The 20,931-nt window shown below is 36.6% G+C and overlaps 2 protein-coding genes across 25 annotated transcripts; both read left to right on the plus strand.

Moving 5' to 3' along the window:
* Window positions 1-365: 365 nt before the first annotated feature.
* On the plus strand, window positions 366-11,613 carry LOC148067625 (meprin A subunit beta-like). Of its 23 annotated transcripts, none has more exons than XM_087804945.1 (27): window positions 366-444; window positions 529-595; window positions 682-703; window positions 768-806; window positions 886-911; window positions 1,060-1,144; window positions 1,213-1,330; window positions 2,185-2,366; window positions 2,450-2,662; window positions 3,851-4,012; window positions 4,108-4,131; window positions 4,207-4,425; window positions 4,864-5,316; window positions 5,387-5,560; window positions 5,631-5,736; window positions 5,807-5,842; window positions 5,939-5,968; window positions 6,264-6,293; window positions 6,835-6,864; window positions 7,144-7,173; window positions 7,716-7,745; window positions 8,025-8,054; window positions 8,597-8,626; window positions 8,906-8,935; window positions 9,664-9,693; window positions 10,223-10,261; window positions 11,390-11,613. In XM_087804945.1, the coding sequence occupies exons 1-27, from the start codon at window positions 392-394 to the stop codon at window positions 11,469-11,471; spliced, it is 2,370 nt and encodes a 789-aa protein (XP_087661071.1). In that variant the 5' UTR covers window positions 366-391; the 3' UTR covers window positions 11,472-11,613. The 23 variants fall into 23 exon arrangements, with proteins under 23 accessions (XP_087661071.1, XP_087661072.1, XP_087661073.1 ...); XM_087804946.1 differs by having other exon boundaries at window positions 5,810-5,842; XM_087804947.1 differs by lacking the exon at window positions 7,716-7,745.
* Window positions 11,614-12,282: 669 nt separating this feature from the next.
* Window positions 12,283-20,410, plus strand: LOC148067626 (meprin A subunit beta-like). 2 transcript variants are annotated; one of them, XM_087805648.1, is made up of 17 exons: window positions 12,283-12,317; window positions 12,390-12,452; window positions 12,916-12,949; window positions 13,018-13,062; window positions 13,130-13,155; window positions 13,222-13,315; window positions 13,591-13,711; window positions 14,397-14,572; window positions 14,700-14,921; window positions 16,010-16,171; window positions 16,246-16,266; window positions 17,267-17,485; window positions 17,546-17,977; window positions 18,039-18,203; window positions 18,283-18,391; window positions 18,681-18,728; window positions 19,642-20,410. In XM_087805648.1, the coding sequence occupies exons 2-17, from the start codon at window positions 12,390-12,392 to the stop codon at window positions 19,718-19,720; spliced, it is 2,016 nt and encodes a 671-aa protein (XP_087661774.1). In that variant the 5' UTR covers window positions 12,283-12,317; the 3' UTR covers window positions 19,721-20,410. The 2 variants fall into 2 exon arrangements, with proteins under 2 accessions (XP_087661774.1, XP_087661773.1); XM_087805647.1 differs by having other exon boundaries at window positions 16,243-16,266; window positions 19,642-20,408.
* The last annotated feature ends 521 nt before the right edge of the window (window positions 20,411-20,931 follow it).

Raw genomic sequence — 20,931 nt, forward strand, 5'->3', positions numbered from 1 at the left:
ACATTTTGCAGATTTTATTTAAGAGTTTCTAAAATGATGTCGAGATTTTCCTTTCAGAGTTAGAAAAATTGCTTGTTTCCTGAAAATTGTAATTTTTGATTCGGAATTTCATTTGCACCTAAAACTGCAGTTTTTAATGCATCATATCTGAGATTCTTTGCCTCCAACATAACGTGCTGCTGCAGCAGATCTTTGCATCAGATCATTTCAACACATTGACACAACATCACAACAGTTTCTGCTGAAATCACAAAAAGAAAAGACAAACATCAAGACTCTGATGAAAGATGTCCCTCATGGTGATGCAGCGAAAATATTTGTTGGTTGGCAAAAACCTGTTTTATTGTTTTTTTTGCGTCTGACGTGTTGGCTTAAAAAGTGACCAGTTGTCATGAGAACCAGAACGTGTCGAGCAGAGATCCGAGCATCACCTGCGGCTTCAAGGTATGTGAGTCTTCACGTCTCAGATGATCGAGAGATGTTTTTAAGTAAAAGACTAACTTGTTTCTTCATCGTATCCATTGGAAGGATGGAGGGCTTCAGATTGTGGCTGTTGTTGCTGTTGATGGTTTCAACAGCATCGTCATTCAAAAGAGTAAGACTTGAATTCAATGACTTTACGTTTCATTTCAAGTTGTTTGTATCAGATTAACACTAAAAATCATGTTTCATTTGCTACAGCCTTTAGAAGTCGACGTCGTGGGTAAGTCAAATCATCAAAGTTCCAAATTAAATCAGTCAAACTCATTTAAAAATCTTGACCACAGACATTGATGAAGAGAAAGACATTACGCAAGTCAACGCAAGTAAGTTTTCATCAGCCAAGATTATATTTTACAATAAAACTGGTTCATGTTTACTAATATATTTAGTTTTGTCTAAAAGATCATGCAGGGGACGACATTCTGGAGGTGAGTTTTATTTTTACTCGCACCACATCTTTAATACCTGAAGTATTTTAAAGTCATGATCAAAGGAAATAATTGATAATAATTTTGCTATATATAAAACTGATGATCGCAAAATCTTGTATTTTTTTTATTTCCAAATGATGAACAGGCCCCCGAGACGCACAGAAGTTCCATCACAAATCGAGATGAACTGTGGACATCACCAGTTCCATATGTTTTTCATGAAGGCCTTGGTAAAAAGAAACAATAAAATTATAACCATGACTGAGACTAAAATGTTAAATTATTTTTTCAAAACAAGAGTTGAATGCCAAGGGAGTCATCCTGAGAGCCTTTGATCAGTTCAGGTTGAAGACGTGCATCGATTTTTCACCCCGAGATGCAGAAGACTTTTTCATCCATGTGGAAAAACAGGGCGGGTGAGTGAAGAGAGATCCTTTCATCAATTCATGTTCACTTCTTGGCCGTTTGCTGAGAATCACAGAAGAGCTAATATTGTGCGGGGAATAAATAGAAAAAGCAAAAAAAATGACGAGTTTTAGTCCAGGATCTCTTAAGGACCAGAGAGCTGAGATGTAACCGTTCAGGAGATCGAGGAGGCAGCACAGTTCAAGCAGAAGGCCAGAAGCAACAACTAGACTTTAATCTATTTATTTTGTCTTTTAAAAAACTTGAACCAGCAACAACTTCAACGTGGAAATCTTGTGAGAACAGATCCACGATGTTACTCACCTGGACTTATCTTAACTCACACAAGCAAAAACAGTTCATATATGCGTTGCCGTGGCAATGATCTAGCTAGAATGTGTGTCAGTACGACTTTAATTTGAACAAGACTAAACAACAAAACAATTTTCTTTTTTAATCTAATAATATGAATTTGAATTGGGTTTCATCTCACATTATTCAGAAACGTGTAATACATTGTAAAGAGTAAACAAAAATACAATTTGAACTAATAATAAAATATACAATGTTTGAGCTAAAATGAATTATAAATAACTTCATTCTATAAAACTTTATATAGCAATAGTATGTTGCATTGAAGAGATAGTAGAGCAACAAAGAAGAGCCGTCTAAAAAGAAAGAAACATGATAAAACAAACCAGTTAAGGTTTAAGTAATTATACTTAAAACAAAATCTGCTTTTTAACTGTTTAATAACAGTTTATTTTTCAATGAGTGGAAGGAGAATTACAAGTGTCTGGAAAGTGTCTAAAACTTTCAGGATGTGAGAAAGAAAATCATATATTTGAAACATTGTCCTCCGAAGGTGCTACTCTTACATCGGGCAGCTGAGCTGGACAGGTGGACAAACTCTCTCCATTGGTCAATACTGCGATGGGATCTCAACAGTGGAGCACGAGTTCCTTCACGCTCTTGGCTTCTTCCACGAACAATCCCGCCCGGACAGAAATGAATTTATAAGCATTGCTTATGAAAACATAATATCGGGTACAACTTCTCTCGCAACAAACTCCCTACGAAAGTATTGATGATGTTTTTTAAGGAGCAATAACTGAGTCAACTGCTTCCAGGACGGGAAAACAACTTCAGAATTGCTGAAGACAGCAGCTCTCAAGGAGTGCCGTACGACTACTGGTCGGTGATGCATTACGGTAAAAATGCATTTACTAATGGAAACGGTTCCACCATCGTCACCAAAGACCCGAAGTACCAAGACGTGATCGGTCAAAGACAGGACATGAGTCCCAGTGATGTGGAGGAGATCAACCTTCTCTACAAATGCAGTGAGTTCATAACATTCCATGTTCTTTATAGTCAACCGTTCATAGTCACGTTATAATCACAGATTAAAGTCACTTGAAATTGATCATTCTGAGATTAAAGTGAGACTTTAAAGTAAGGATTCTGAGATTCAAATCACTTATAAGTGAAGATTCTGAGATTAAAGAGATAATTGTGAGATAAAAGTAATTTAAAAGTCAGAATTTTTTTAATTAAGGTAATTTGAAGGTGAGATTTCGGAGATTAAAGTCACTTTAATTTAATTAAATTGTAAGATTAAGGTAATTTGAAAGTGAGGATTCTGAGATTTAAGGACTTAATGTTGAGAATAAAGTAATTTAAAAGTGAGGATTATAAAATTAAGTTAATTTGAAAGTGAGAATTCTGAGATTAATGAGATCATTCTGTGATTAGAGTCACTTGAAAGTGAGGATGCTGAGATTAAACTAAGATTCTTAGGTGAGAAATCTGCCATTAAAGTTTTTTTTAATCGTTTTTATTAGTGGCCCTCAACCTCGTCCGTATCTTCTAGTGTTCAGTAGTCTTAGTCCAACTAGCCAATCTAGCTACTTCCTGTAGTCACAGAAAAACTCCATCCTTTAGTTCCATTAAAGCTCCTACACCCACTAGCAACACATAAAGATAGCAGTGATGAATGTTCTGAGGGACTTTAATGCATCATCATCAATGAAATATGGTGAGAATATTGAGACTGATTCGATGTTTTGAATCAATCTTGGATTAGATACAGTGATAATGTTTTAGGGATTAGTGTCTTTAAGACTTCATGTTATATCCTAAATAAGTGAATAAACGCTAAACTAATATTTTATTCACTCAACATATAGGTAGAACTGATTGTTTTATCAACAGAACTAATCAATGGAAAACTTTCAGTTGTATGTGTCCAGAGTTTAACACACGAACAAAGTAAGTTAGTAAGCAAGTAATTTTTATTTGTATAGCGCTTTTCCAGACCAGGGTCACAAAGCGCTTAAACAATCAAAACAATATTCAATAAAGTATATACTTTAAAGGTCAATATAAAACTGATAACACAACAGGAGTTCCAGAAAATCAAGGAAAAGCCTCAACAAATAAAAAGGTTCAAGTCATTACATCCGTATCTTAGAAACTATTTTCAACTGCATTTTCCACCAACATTCTTTTATTTCTGTGGACCACTGTAGACTCCAGCATCGCTTTCAAGCTCTACTGTGACTTTTCCGAAGAAGCCATGTGTCAAATGACTCACTGCTCTCGTGGGAGCACCATGTGGAGAAGAGTGACTCGGGCTGAGGGCGGACCGAGCTCGGACCACACCACTCTGCCCAGTGTCACCGCTGAGGAAGGTGTGTTCATTTGAAAAAAATAATGTTCAACTTGATTTCTTAACCGTTTATCAAATAGTTAAATAAGATGAACATAAAATATTGTGTCCCCACAGCAGGCCCAACTGGACCCTCAAATGGTGAATACAATTTTATCTCTAAATAAAAAAAAAAATTACTTTCAAGATGGAGATATTGATGCTGTTGTGGTGCAGGTCACTTCATGCACGTAAGCACGGTATCGGGTAAATCCGGGGACTCCGCCTGGCTGGAGACCCCCAGAGTAATACCCTCGAGGATGGGCCACCTTCAGTGTCTGCAGTTCTACTACTTCCACAACGGAAGCGCGGACGACCAACTGAACGTTTGGATCAGAGAGTTCGCTGACGTAAAAGACACAACAGGAATTGTGCGTCAGATGGATCAAGTCACAGGTGAGTAGTGGGAGTCACGAGTCAGAAATAAAAGTTCAGTCAAAGACTCTTTTGAGTCAAAGTTGTTCTTAAAGATGACCGGATTTGAATGAGGAAGATCTGTAGTCCGTTCTACCTTTCATCGACCGAGGTTTTATTAAATACTTTTGACACACACGCTTTGACATGAACTTAGTCAGAGATCTGTTTCATTGAGGCCTTAACTTTATTACATTTTTTCATTACATCATCGGACTGACCAAGTTTGTCTAACTATAAAAAATATGTTTTATACGTTTCCGTAATATTTTACAGTCTTAGCAGTGTGAACCAGAAAATGCATTCATTCATTTTATTAACTGGAATCTGTCCCAGCTACTTTGGGCAACAGGCGGTGGACACCCACACACCTGAACATACCATTTGAACCGGACCTGAACCTCCCTTCCTCTCTCCCAGGTCCGCCAACATCCCACTGGAGGCTTCGCCATGTATCCCTGGATCCTAAGAGAGAATTCCAAGTGGAATTTGAAGTTCAAAAGGGAGACGAAAGCTCTTCAGGGGGCATCTCCATTGATGACATTAACCTCTCAGAAGTTCAATGCCCTCACGTGACTTTACAGGTGGACGATTTCGAGGAGGTCATGAGCACAAGCTCGTACAACACATACATCTACAGCCCACGGCATTACTCAGTTGACGGGTACGCGTATCGCTTCGCCGTAGAAATGAAAAAACATTACTTCGGCTTGCGTGTGCAACTTTTGTCTGGCGAATTCGACGGCGGCCTTGTGTGGCCTTGTCTGAACCGACAAATGACATTCCAAGCCGTAGACCAGAACCCACATGTCCAGCAACATATGTCCAAACAAAGAAGCATGACCTCTGGCACTGACATAACCACAGAGGATGGTGAGTGTTGATCAACTTAATCATAACAGGCGTATTGAGGTATGTTAAATAAGTTATTTTACCAAAACAGGGACAAGTGTTTGGGACAACCCCCGCAAGTTTGACAACCAAGTCGAGATCGATGATGGCGAGACGGTCTTCGCCGGTCCTCTGGTTGGAATTGGATTTTTCTGGTATTTGAATGACCTGAAGTCCCAAAACTTTCTTAAGGGAGGAAGCGCTGTTTTTGTTTTTGACTTCGAAGGTAAGCCATCGTTCTTGACTGCTACCAGAAATGTTGAACACGTTTGATTTGTCAACTGTGCTGCTTGCAGATATCACACCGCTGATCACGGAAAGTACACTTCCAATCCCCAAACTTAAACCCAAGATATTCAAACTCCCTCCACAAAACCCAAGGACTGACTTGTGCAGCGGACGGTATTTAAAGTTGTTTTCATCATCCTCAGTGAAACAATATAAACTTATACTGTGATTTAATTTTTCATAGCAGTCTGACAACAGTGCATCCAACAACTGACAAAAGGTAAACAAGGACAAGTATTTGGGACATTTATCCTCAGATGTGCAACACCAGACAGACATGAACTTATGCTGTGATTTATTTTCTAATTTTTTACAGGAGTACGGCACATCCAACAACTCACAAAAGGTAACACATTTGGTGTATGTTTCAGTAAAATCACCCAAAAAATATGTTAAATCAGATTCTGATGATTTAAATCACTTATGAATAACGAAATATAATTTATCGTATAGCCTTCAATGTAGCCACTAGCTCACTTGTAAGCAACCCTCTCTTCATACTTCTGGTGCACCAGTAGTAGATCGAGTTATATCCATGTGAAATGGAAAATGATCACTCAAAAGTCCATCTTAAAATATATGTGACAGCAAAGGATACACATTAAGACCTTATTCTGCTACTTCTTTTTTTGTTGTTATAGGAGTACGGTGCATCCAATGACTAACAAAAGGTAAAACATTTGATTGTTGCATTAAAATCAAACCATTCTAATGAAGACATTTAACTTAAAGTAATCAACACATCTATACATTTATAGTGTTTTTCCCTTAACACAGTCATAATCCTTTCTGGCCAACCTTTTTAAAAAGTCAAATGAAAGGCGTGAGGGAAAAATCCAGCCCATCAACTAATTGAATGCGGCCGAAAAAGATTAAGATAAATATGTTGGGAAAAATGTGTATTTAAAGTTCATCAAAATCTTCTGAACTATGTTGATATCGTAACCCAGAAAAATTACAGGCTTCAAGCGTTAACGTTCTAGATCCTGTTTTCTAGAAAGTGATGATCTTAAATGTCCTAAATTAATCCAGAAGCTCTCAAAAACACAAAAACTGATTCATGCGACAAATAGTATGTTAAATAGGTCAAACTATTTTACAAAACAAGTATTTGTTACAATCCTCGAAAGTTAGACACACATTTATCCTCACAGGTGCAGCAGCAGACTGACATTATGAACTTAAACTGTGATTTTTATTTGATTTTTACAGGAGTACGGCACATCCATTAACTGACAAAAGGTAACACATTCGGTGTATGTTTCAGTAAAATCACCATAAAAATATGTCACATCAGATTCTGATAATTCAAATCACTTGGAATATTATTTATTGTATAGTTGACAATGTAGCCACTAGCTCACGTAAGCTACCCTCTCTTCATACTTCTGGTGCACCAGTAGTAGATCGAGTTATATCCATGTGAAATGGAAAATGATCACTCAAAAGTCCATCTTAAAATATTTGTGACAGCAACGGATACACAAACCTTATACTGTGACTTTTTTTTTTTTGTTATAGGAGTACGGTGCATCCAATGACTAACAAAAGGTAAAACATTTGATCGTTGCAGTAAAATCAAACCATTCTAATGAAGACATTTAACTTAAAGTAATCAACACATCTATACATTTATAGTGTTTTTTCCTGAACATAGTCATAATCCTTTCTGGCCAACCTTTTTAAAAAGTCAAATGAAAGGCGTGAGGGAAAAATCCAGCCCATCAACTAATTGAATGCGGCCGAAAAAGATTAAGATAAATATGTTGGGAAAAATGTGTATTTAAAGTTCATCAAAATCTTCTGAACTATGTTGATATCGTAACCCAGAAAAATTACAGGCTTCAAGCGTTAACGTTCTAGATCCTGTTTTCTAGAAAGTGATGATCTTAAATGTCCTAAATTAATCCAGAAGCTCTCAAAAACACAAAAACTAATTCATGCGACAAATAGTATGTTAAATAGGTCAAACTATTTTACAAAAACAAGTATTTGTTACAATCCTCGAAAGTTAGACACACATTTATCCTCACAGGTGCAGCAGCAGACTGACATTATGAACTTAAACTGTGATTTTTATTTGATTTTTACAGGAGTACGGCACATCCATTAACTGACAAAAGGTAACACATTCGGTGTATGTTTCAGTAAAATCACCATAAAAATATGTCACATCAGATTCTGATAATTCAAATCACTTGGAATATTATTTATTGTATAGTTGACAATGTAGCCACTAGCTCACGTAAGCTACCCTCTCTTCATACTTCTGGTGCACCAGTAGTAGATCGAGTTATATCCATGTGAAATGGAAAATGATCACTCAAAAGTCCATCTTAAAATATTTGTGACAGCAACGGATACACAAACCTTATACTGTGACTTTTTTTTTTTTGTTATAGGAGTACGGTGCATCCAATGACTAACAAAAGGTAAAACATTTGATCGTTGCAGTAAAATCAAACCATTCTAATGAAGACATTTAACTTAAAGTAATCAACACATCTATACATTTATAGTGTTTTTTCCTGAACATAGTCATAATCCTTTCTGGCCAACCTTTTTAAAAAGTCAAATGAAAGGCGTGAGGGAAAAATCCAGCCCATCAACTAATTGAATGCGGCCGAAAAAGATTAAGATAAATATGTTGGGAAAAATGTGTATTTAAAGTTCATCAAAATCTTCTGAACTATGTTGATATCGTAACCCAGAAAAATTACAGGCTTCAAGCGTTAACGTTCTAGATCCTGTTTTCTAGAAAGTGATGATCTTAAATGTCCTAAATTAATCCAGAAGCTCTCAAAAACACAAAAACTAATTCATGCGACAAATAGTATGTTAAATAGGTCAAACTATTTTACAAAAACAAGTATTTGTTACAATCCTCGAAAGTTAGACACACATTTATCCTCACAGGTGCAGCAGCAGACTGACATTATGAACTTAAACTGTGATTTTTATTTGATTTTTACAGGAGTACGGCACATCCATTAACTGACAAAAGGTAACACATTCGGTGTATGTTTCAGTAAAATCACCATAAAAATATGTCACATCAGATTCTGATAATTCAAATCACTTGGAATATTATTTATTGTATAGTTGACAATGTAGCCACTAGCTCACGTAAGCTACCCTCTCTTCATACTTCTGGTGCACCAGTAGTAGATCGAGTTATATCCATGTGAAATGGAAAATGATCACTCAAAAGTCCATCTTAAAATATTTGTGACAGCAACGGATACACAAACCTTATACTGTGACTTCTTTTTTTTTGTTATAGGAGTACGGTGCATCCAATGACTAACAAAAGGTAAAACATTTGATCGTTGCAGTAAAATCAAACCATTCTAATGAAGACATTTAACTTAAAGTAATCAACACATCTATACATTATAGTGTTTTTCCCTTAACACAGTCATAATCCTTTCTGGCCAACCTTTTTAAAAAGTCAAATGAAAGGCGTGAGGAACAAATCCAGCCCATCAACTAATTGAATGCGGCCGAAAAAGGATTAAAATACATGTTTGTTTCTAATGGTGTAAATAACTTGGGGGTTGAGTCTACAATGTAGCCTCTAGCCCACTTGTTAGCAACCCTCTCTCCATACCTCTGGTGCGACATTAATATCTCTATCCATTCATTAATTCACTTTCTACCGCTTTATCCCTTACCGGGGAAGCGGGGAGACTGGAGCCTGTCCCAGTATCATAGGGCGAGAGGCAGGGGACAGCCTGATCAGGACGCCAGTCTGTCGCTGGGCACACAAAGACAGACAACCAAACACACACACTCTCATACCTATGGATAATTTTCCAAAGTTCTCAATCAATCTCTATCCATGTTAAACAAAAAAATGGTCACTCTTAAAAAAAAGTCCACGGATGTGACGGATATTAAGACCAGGATACAATTGAAAGTATGAGAAAAAAAAGTCAAATTGTTTTAAAAAAAACAAGGAAATAAGTTTTGGGGACAATCCTCGGATGTTAGACACACATTTATCCTCAGACTGACATTATGATTTTTTTTTTTTTATAGGAGTACGGCGCATCCAACAACCGACGAAAGGTAATACATTTGGTGTATGTTTCAGTAAAATCAACCATTCTAAAGAAGACATATGCGAGTAAAAGTAACTAATAAATCTTAAATTTATGCTGTTTTTCACTTAGCAAAATCATAATCTTTTTGGCCAAACTCTAAAATGTTTAACTGAAGGCACGGGGTCGAACTACAGCCTAATTATCCATTTAAAGTGCATCAAAAACTGCAGATCTATGTTGACTTGACCTTAAGCGTGAAAAAGGTCACCTTGAACCAGAGATAACACAAGAGTTAAATGTCATAAATTAATTCATAAGCTTTTATAAAGACAACATTTGATACAGGTAACAAATATAAAAAGAAGGGAGTCGCAAGGAGGACAATTTATGAATAACAAGCACAAACCATCCATTGCTTTTATGCTACGACTAGCACAGATGGTCTGGTGGGAAATTTTATTCAGTCTGAACTTGCTCTTTGTCTAACATTTTTAAGCCCTTGTTGTCGTCTTCATGAGACGTGAGGACATCCTAACATCTTATCTTTCTAATAGGAGGGTGCAAACCATCATCCATAAGACTACGGACCACAGGTAGGAGATGTTACTGTTACAATAACTGGATTATATTAACCTTATATCAACCTTTGTCCAAACTTACTTACACTTCAAAATGACACAATTGCATTCTCCTTTTTAATTGAAGTTAAAGTGCTCATTTAAAGACGCAGAATTGTTTAATACATGCACCCAAGTGGAATATCTTGTTTTATATATTTTTCTTTTTAACTCAAAATTAAAACTTCACATTGCATCGGCTGTTCTGTCAGACCACAGATTCCATCATTGTGATTACAGCTGGCTGAAGGAGTGAAGATTATTTTTACATCATAAGGGTCTTCGTTCTCGTAACCTCTCATGCGCCGAGATTTCAGACGACCAAATCAGGGTTACCAGGGTTCTAAATGGAAAGATATGTCAAGTTTTGCACTGGTTAACTGGAGACAATCCACTACTACATTGAAAAACTAGAAGTCCATTTAAATTGGGTTCTAAAGAGACACTTTGCATGCCTTAACTGGTTTACTTCTTTGGATTACTATCATTATAATGAAGTGATGAAGGACAGAAGATCTGAGACTCTGGGGGTTTATATCGCGAGGACAGGTATTTTTATTTTATTTTATACAGCGCAAGGCTAAATTTTTTGTATATATCTACTTTATCAACACTTGAACAAATCAAGTGCAAAACGTTTTTTTCTGTAAGGATCAGGATAATCCAGTTTTTTTTTTTATTAAAGTTTCCAGATCCTACTGAGACACAAACTGAAGGTTCAGGATAGAATGAATCCAGGATCGGAAAACACGATCTAATCAGATTTCCGAATCCTTCTTTCCCTTTTCCAACAGTGCTTAATATTTTTCATATTTGATTCTATCTGACAACCGAAACCTGGAGATGACCCTTGATTTTGATTGACATGTGATAGTTTTCGTGAGCTTTTAAAGTGATGTCACATAGTCCTAGAATGGCTGATTTGCATACACCTTGGAAAACTGACAAACAGGTATTTCTAGTCAGATCTCATAAAGTGCACATTTGAAGCAGAAGCCAGAATAAAATAAAAAAAAACAGTTTTTTGTTTGTTTTTTTTACATGATACTGTTTAGTGAGAAGGGAGAGTCAACCACATCTGTTTATCTACTATTATTTCTGCAGCATTTTTGGCTTCTCTCCCGTGATGATGTCGTCCCCCATCCTCATCCTCATCCTGTCTGCGATCCTGCCCTGGCTAGCCTGAGAACAGCGATGAACTTGTGGAAATAAATGCATTTTGTGGTGGTGGGTTGAGTTACACTCGTTTATTTTGTGATTTCTTTTCATACCACACCATCTATCAAAGGTGTGGTTCCTCAAATCAAATAAATATGGCTGCGCACAAACAGGTGTTCTGTTTCTTTCATCACATTTGGTTTGAGAAACGCACAAATTAGATCAACATGTGAACATTTCAGCTTCATTTTCTCTTTTTCTTGAACTTTAAAAATGTACAGAAATATGAATTAAAAGAAAAATAAGTTGTTTTTTAGAAAAGAAAATAGACAAAAATATTCTCTTCAATCCAGAAGTATAAGTAAACACAAAAGCTATTAAAAACTAAAGCCGAATGAAGGGGCGCCATCTTTCATTCTTATCTGACGCGTAGAATGTTGAAGACTTGATTCTTGAGTATTTGTCTTTTTACAACCACCACCCCATAATCATCATCATCAACAATTTGCACTTTTTTTTACATCCCTGGCTCAACATCGTGCATAAATCCTAATCATGACACCAATAAAACAAAGACTTATCTCGTCTGTGTGATTTGGCGTCTGCCACAATTATTTCACGTAAAATGTCAACGATTTTCTTTTGTTCCAATGTTCAAGTTGAACCTCACTGGCCAGTGAAACAACATTTTAAAAGTAGTCAAAAAGAATGTAGTCAAGACCGGTATTTTTTAAAATTTCAGAAATGTTCCAAGTGAACAAAAATACATATTTGGGAGGTAACAGGCTGAAAATAAACCCCGCCCTGTTAAAAATCTCCCCCTCAAATAACGATGCTAATGAAACAAGTTTATTCTTCCTCCTGGACAACTAAGGTAAAAAGTCAATTTTGATTTCTGTTTTCTTTCATATGCTGCTAATTGATTTATGTGTTGACATTCAAACAGATGGTGAAGGTTGTCGTTTGCTTGCTGGTGAATCTGGCTGTTGCCTCAGCTTTTCGTTTTCATGTGAGCGTGAACTTTCTGGTTCTTTTTGATTAAATGTGTTTTTCTCAAGTTGAGACGAAACAAAAGTTACTTTTGTCGATGAGGACTTATTGTGTTTCATTATACGACTGCAGGATTCTCATCTTAATTCTGACGTTGCTTAACACAAGTGATGTATATAAATGCTATATTTAGTCAAAATCTGCAATCTTGGTAAACACCATTCTATAATGAATCTAGCCATCAACAATTTGTTGTTTCTGTTAAAACCTACCAGGTAACTACTTCCATCATTCCATCATAATTTTATATACATTAACTTCCATTTTAAAAAAAACAAGATGTTTAGACCTAAAATATTGAATAAACAATTTAGTGCTGTATACAATGATATTATTTATTGCATTTGGTGCATGGTTTGTATGGTTTATTCCTGTTAGAATTGACCAATTTATTCACTTTAAAATTATGTTTTTAATCCTAGGGTGGACGAAATGTTGCTGCACACGCCAGGCCATGTTCGTAACCAATGTTTTGTTCATTCAAGTGTTTGGGTGAGATTTAACACTATTCTTTTTTATTTTAGCCACGAAAGATCAGACACTAACCCTAGCGAGGGGCCCAAGAGAAGGTTTGTTTTCTCATTTTCCCAGCGGAATGATTTCTTCATGATAACTATATATTCTTATCTGATATAGATTTGCTGCTCGATGACATCCGCGAGGTACGACTTGTTAAACATTTTCACGTTTTTTTTTTTTACTGTTGGCCCTTTTTTTTTAATTCACAGGCACCATTGTCCAAGGATGTACAGAATAGTGGCATCAGTGACAGCCGCTTCCTCTGGTCTCATCCAGTTCCTTATGCATTTGATCCTGAACTGTGCAAGTATATTTGTTTTTAACCCAAATAGAAAGGTTTGTAAGGAATTCAGGAATGTTCCTTCACAATTCCCTTACGTCGAGTCACTATGTTTTTCTCTTGACTTTCTTGCTGCGAGCGTTTGAATGTTGAACCGGTACATGCAAAAAAAAGGCGAATACTTCCAGCACTGAAGAACAACACGTACAATTGTTAAAGAACAGCTTACCAAAAAATAAACAATTCAACATACAAAATGATATGATATATGAACTTTTCTTTCTTTTACATTGTACAGCTTTGACGGCTAAAGCTGTCATCGTGAAGTCACTGCAGGACTTCATGTTAAAAACCTGCATCACCTTTAAACCGAGGGAAGAAGAAGACGAGTACTACATTCATTTCCAGGAAACAGAAGGGTATGTAGTATCCACGTTTAAGTGAAATTTGCCAGCGCAACCTTTTTAAAAATGCACCATTTTCAGGGTATTTGTAAAATGAAAATATATGTTTTCTCTCAGCTCTCAGTGCAGACGTCTGTCAGGCCAATGTTATCAGCTATTGCCCTGCAGTTACAGAACTCACTTGCACAACAACACAATGATCTCTCGGTACAGCTTGTTCTGGGACACATAATAAATGAGCATTTGAACAAAAAGGGCATTTTAATCCATGAAAGAAAATAAAATTAGAATAGTATTTAATTCTAGTGTCGAGAAAAAATTTGACGAATTTCTGAGAAATCTGCAAATCAAATGAGAAAATCCTTTTTGTTTAGTTGCTTGTATTAATACATTTCTCTTTCATTTTCTTTCAGATATTTCATAAAGACTTTTGTCCTCAATAGCAGATTTTCTGTCTTATTATTACTTTTTACTGTAGTTGTCAGGTGGATGTAGCTCAGCATTGAGTAAAAAAGAGATTATTTACTGCAAATAAGAAAAACCAACATGTCTATAATCAAAACATGTATAAAAAAAAAACATTCAAAAAAAGCGTTTGCTCGCCAGGAAGTCATGAAACTGTATTCATTTGTGTGCCACAAGCTGAGCTAAAGTAGAGGCTTGTTTAAGTTATTCGCTTTTGTATGTCTGTCATTTACAGGTGCTGGTCTTACGTCGGGAATTCCTACATTGGAAAACAACCTCTTTCCATCGGCCCGGGCTGTGATCAGGCTTACATCGTGAAGCACGAGGTTCTCCATGCGCTGGGCTTTTTTCACGAGCAGTCCAGAAGTGACAGAGATGATTACTTGTCTGTCATCATCGACAACGTCGTTGGTGAATCTTGCTTATATATAACCTTTTTCAAATGATTGTTCCAGTAACATGATGATGATGTTCTGGAAACCTGTGATGGATGTCTGGTTACATTTGATGATGTAATTATTGATTTTTGTTTGATCAGAGGGAAGGGTGTCAAACTTCCAGAAAGTCCCAAAGAGTGAAACAACAACTAACGGAGTCCCATACGACTACTTGTCTGTGATGCATTACAATCAATATGCATTCGCTAAAGAATTTGCTCCAACTATTACGACCAAAAACCCAGAATTCCAAAATCTTATTGGAACGTATACCGAGATGAGTCCCGCAGACGTCCTGGAGCTGAACCTGCTATACCAGTGCGGTGAGTGAGGCTCCGCTATTTGAAGCCTTCTCGGAGACAGTTAATGCTCTTCCTGTTTTGAAAAATGTATGTTATGTGTCTTATTTGAAATCCCTTGTTTAACATTATAAGCACAACACAAATAGATAAAACAATTACCGAGGGCTCATACGTCCGACCAACAAATATCGTTTCCCAAAACTTGTTTCAAAAATATAATTTTATACTTTTTGTAACAATATAGATGACATTAGATTAGTTGACATTAGCGGTATGTTCATGATTGTGCTCTATCTATTTCAATCGACTCTCTATATTACACTTTATTTCTATATGATAAATGTTTATTCAAATAATAATAATATTACATTAGAATATAGACTAATTAAGCTAAATCATCAGGTATTTCTAAAGGAGATGTTTATTCAATAATACAAGCAACGCTCTCGTCAACAGGAGATATTTTGAGAGATCACTCATGCTGTGACTGAGCTTTTCTTTTGTGCTTATTTTCCTCTGGTTCAATGTCAAATCATTTACTTTTATAGTTAAAAGGATGTTAAACATTCCCTCCGGAACCATCCGAGTCTTTGTCCGATACGAGCCTCAAGCTAGTCAGCCATCACGGCTGGTCCAACTTCCAAAAACCTCTTTAGCTACAGCGTAAGTAGCGATGACACTGCTTCATGAAGCTTCATCAGACCTTCAATAGTGAACATCCCTGTCCAGGGTCAATCTTTAGAGGCACAGTGTTGAACCGGTCAAGGACCCAATAATGAATCATGAAAACCTACTAAAAGAATTACCAAAATATAGTTTTGACAGTTGCAAATTTGAAAGACGAGGCTTCAACCGACATAAAACTTAAATTAACTATGGTTCTACAAGGAAGATCTCCTGTCGGCATCAACTTCAGTGGGCAGGGTAAACAATAAGAGTGGACGAGAGCATATCATTCAGAAAACAAAGAATTGGTTTAGAATCTCATTTCCTGCTACAAATCTATCAATAGAAATGTACAAAAAGATAAATTAAATGTTATTGTTTTTAAAAACTTGTAGCCCATTGCATTTTTGCTGAAATGCGCTTTTCTTTATTTCCGTCAACAGAACGTCCAGTGGCAAATAGCATCCAATGCACCTTTGAGGCAAAATTCCCATGTCAGATGGAAGTCTGCGAATTCAACAAATTAAAGTGGTCATTGCAGCAGAAGCTGGAGGGGCATCAATCATCGGACCACACCAATCTGCCCATTGGGTTACCTAGCGACAGTAAGATGTCTTTCTCATATCTTAACGCCTGTTACATTGAATAACGATAATTTTCCTTTTTTTTTGATTAGCAGTCAAACCACCACCAGTGCCAGGTGAGTTACTAAGTCGGCCATTAGGTCTAGAATAGGTGGCGCCGCTTTAACTTGCAATGCAGCAGGTTTTTCTGCCACTAATACCAACAAAACCTTTTCTCTGGTTGCATTGCTTTGATCATAATTCATTTTTTCCTCAATAAAGTAACAAAGTTTGAGGAAATAAATTTGGATCCATGATGAGGACTAGCAGGGACTAACTAGAGAGTGGCACTATTAACCCTTTAGTCGTCTCTGGGTCGAAAAAAAAATGTGTTTGAGGTATCCCTTGTGTTTGTGTCCAGGGGCCACATGCTGCCCATCTGATCTAAGCGGCCCGCATGAGGTCAAAATAACGCTATAATAAAACCTTTTTTGGTGACTAACACATTTTAAGATCTTTGAAGCTTCTTTAGTTTCTTGTTAGTACTACTAATTCAACTATTATTGGCTACTCCTGCTAAATATTCTGTCTAATATTCAATTCATACTACAACATGTACAAGTACTATTGCTGATATTGCTACAAGTAGTTAAACTGTTACAATTACATTCACTACTTCTATTGCTATACAGTGGCATGAACAATTCTATTTTTTGCATGTTATATATTTTATTTTTAATTTTAAAATATATCACAAATGTTTTTTTTTCCCTTTAGAATCTTTAAAGAAAATAACAAAACCGATATAATAAAGAATACTCAAGGTTAAGACTAAGGTTATGTATGAATGTCCTTTTACTTATTCATTATTTGAAGCTTTTTGTCTCTTCTTCATATAATGTGGCCCATGAGGAAATTTAATTGCCTGAACTTGTGTTATGACCCCCACCACTGCATGCCGTATGTATTTCCAGGGAGGTCGTTCACCTTGACCCGGAGACTACACAAGGGATACCTTAAACACATTTGTTTTCGGGGTCACCTTGACCCAGAGATAACACATGGGTCAGGGCAGCAAGTTGGGATTGAAATTGTGATGGAATTCTCGTGGTAACACTTTGAACGTCCGCCCTTCAGGAACCTTCGGGCATTTCAGCACATCCTCGTGTCATGAGGGGGACACCGGCTGGGTAGCGACCCCAATTGTGACTCCTAGTTTGGAGTGTAAAAGACAGTGTTTGCAGTTCTACTACTACCACAGTGGGGCCGAGGACGACATCATGAATATCTGGATAAGGGAGTTTAGGGACTACAAGGATCACAAAGGAAAACGTCGCCTTGTTGGACAAGTTACAGGTAAAACCACGAATATGATTTGTTTTTTGGTGCCATTATCGTACTCACTCGCTCCTCCAGGTCCTCCGACGGGTTTCTGGAAGCTTCACCACGTCTCCTTAGATGGCAGGAAGCACTTCCGGGTGGAGTTCGAAGCTCGCAAAGGACAAGGCGACTCAACGGGCGGCATATCAATCGACGACATCAACATTTCTGAAACCATGTGTCCGACACTGACGTTACATGTCAATGACTTTGTCAACATGGGTTACGTGGAGTCAGAGTTGGTGTATTCTTCATCAGGGTACCGCTACATCGCTGGGTTTAAGAGGGAAGGACCAATTTTTCGTCTATTTGTATCACTGGCTTCTGGGGAAAATGATGAAACATTAGAATGGCCGATTAAAAACCACCGCATTGCGTTTACGCTGCTGGATCAGAATCCTACTTATCAAGATCGGATGTCGTTTGTCAACGAGAGGACTGTCGATCCAGGGCTGACCGTCGACAAAGGCGAGTTTGACCGTTAGAAATGAGAAATACAGCTGATGTGTAACACGTTTGTCCTTCACAGACCTCGTCTGGGGTAATCCCAGAACGAATTCAAAGAGAGAAATCAAACGAGGAGAGGAAACGATCTACATCGGTCAGGAATATTTCACCAACACAGGCTACGCTCTGTTGGAGAGGCTGCAGCTTGTCAAAGGAGGAAGCGCTGCTTTCTTCATCGAGTTAGAAGGCAATCCAACATTCTTGTTTTCCTTCTATTCATGTTGCATAATCTACATTACACTCATGCTTATTTTTGTCTCGATCAGATGTAAGTCCCTACAGACACACCGACTCTCTGCCGTGTCCTCCGTTGAAACGATTTGAAGGCGGTCATGGGACTGGACATCATACGGACGAGGACTGCTTTTCCAAAATGTAACTTGAATTTGTTACATTAAGACATATGATATAATCTTCCCCTCTCTTTGCGCTTGATGGATCTACTGACTCCTTTAAGAAACATCTTAAGACGCTTTTATTTGTTCAGGCTTTTCCTTGATTTTCTGGAACTCCTGTTGTGTTATCAGTTTTATCTTGACCTTTAAAGTATATACTTTATTGAATATTGTTTTGATTGTTTAAGCGCTTTGTGACCCTGGTCTGGAAAAGCGCTATACAAATAAGAATTACTTACTTACATGCTCTCTTGATTTTTTTTCTTCAGGAAACCAGTGACCAAAGTTCCACCTCCGATGCACACCGACGACAAAAGGTAAAAGGGTTTTTACTTTTTAAAATGTTGGAACTTAAATTATTTGTAAATACATATTACTGCATTTTATTTAAGGAATCTCTTTTTATTCCATTAATGTTATTTCATTTTGATATTCAGTAATGCCATTACAAGAAACATCTTAAGACGTTTTTATTTGTTCAGGCTTTTCCTTTTTTTTTGGAACTCCTGTTGTGTTATCAGTTTTATCTTGAACTTTAAAGTATATACTTTATTGAATATTGTTTTGATTGTTTAAGCGCTTTGTGACCCTGGTCTAGAAAAGCGCTATACAAATAAAAATTACTTACTACAAATTCCAGCGTTTACAACTCTGGCAACGAAGTTTTCCGATTCTGATTCACACTTTAAAAGATCATTTAGGATTGATTATTAAAAACGACATTTGACTTGATATTGGGGATGTTTCACAGGTTCATATTATTTAATTTTTACACTTTACCCGCTCCGTTAAAAATAGAAAACTCTTTATTAAATAAAGAATATCATTAATTCGCTCAAATACCTCAACGTTCATGTCACTGTTGTGGCAACAGGTTTAAGATTTGGTAGATAAAAATGTTGGATCTTTGCAGCTTAAAACACAACAGAGGCAACTGTCCATCGGTCCAAACACAAGAGTAATACGTTCAATTGGAACGTTGTTTCTTGCTCCCCCAGTGTCTGAACAGTGTAACTGCAGTGCTGTAGAATACATGTTTGCCACACACTTTACAAAACAATTACTTGTTTTATCTTCTGGTCATACAAGTGAAAATTTGAAATAATTACATTCATTCGGCAACAACGATTCTGAAAGCTGCAAGTGTGAGTATATGGTCATGAATAATTTTGAATCCTTAAAATAACCAATGAATTACAAAGCTTTTGACTTTGCTTCTCTCTGTTGTAGCGTTTTCGGCTTCTGTCCTGCCATGGTGGCTTCTCCGGTCCTCGTTCTCTCGGCCGGGCTGCTGATGCTGATGCCCTGATCAGTTTAAGGCCAATTGATTGATTTGTTTAAGAGAAGAATTAAAGGGGAAGTTGGGTTAATCTTATAAATTACTGTTTAACTTTGGGTGGATCATTAAAAGATTTTTGAATTTAAATTTTAATAATGAAAATGTTTTCTGTGATTTTAAGAGGGTTTTCTGCGGGATAAAAATAAATAAATAAATCACTTATTGCGTATATTAAAGTGTGTTTGCAGACTGACTACATAACATTTTGTGAAATAAATTGATTTGTTGAAATTCAAGAAATCCATCAGTGTGATATCCTCGACAAGACATGAGATAAAAACAATGTTGTAGCGTGTTACACACTTTGTTTCTAGGCCATTCACCATCTCATGATATTGGTTTTAATTGTGAAAAATAGTGATTCTGTATAAAACCATCCAAAACTAGATTGGTTAAAAAAGAAAGAAGAAAAAGAGGAGAGCTTCATTCACAGAAAGTTTGATTTGTTGTTGATATTGTTGAAAATGACCTCGAAGAACCAAAAGTAAACAAGGCATTTTAGGTGCCAAAGAAGAAACTATTTAGTAGAAAAAAAGAGTAATCTGTTCATTGATCAGAGATATCTGCATGTTTACATTTTTTTCACATTTTCTACTCTAGTATAAATGCTCAGCAGATTTACATTCGTGTTTCATTCAATTGTTTGTAATAGGTCTGTTATGTAGTGCTTTGTTTCCTTCTCTGAGCCATTTAAGTCAATAAAAAACATATACTTACAAGGCTTGAAGTCAAATTTCTGCCACAATCAAGGTTTTTCTTTTGACAATTCAAGGGTTAAACATAGGGTTTTCATCAATCTATCCATCAACTTTTGATCAGCATTTGTAGGCCTTGCCTTAACAGCAGCTTTACTACATGTCATTCACAACACTGACCACTAGGTGGAGGCAAAAGAGAATTGATTCATTGTAAAAAGCTTCACACCATTGAAAGGCAGTGAGTGAATCGGACTGTCACTCAGTTAAAGGAATTTATTATTCAATAATGAAACTATGAATTCCATAACCTGCCTTTTCTACTTAATCATAATCAAAGATATACATTGTTCTGTGGTGGAGAACAGAAAATCAAGTGGTTCAGGGTCTATTAAGTCACAATAATTAACTTTCCTGAATCTAAATTTAGTGATAGTCATGTTAGGTTTATTACTGTAAAACTGTGTGGAAATCATATCCAATATC

This window comes from Callionymus lyra, chromosome 13 (genome assembly GCF_982586985.1).
Source record: "Callionymus lyra chromosome 13, fCalLyr1.hap1.1, whole genome shotgun sequence".
Classification (NCBI taxonomy): Eukaryota; Metazoa; Chordata; class Actinopteri; order Syngnathiformes; family Callionymidae; genus Callionymus; species Callionymus lyra.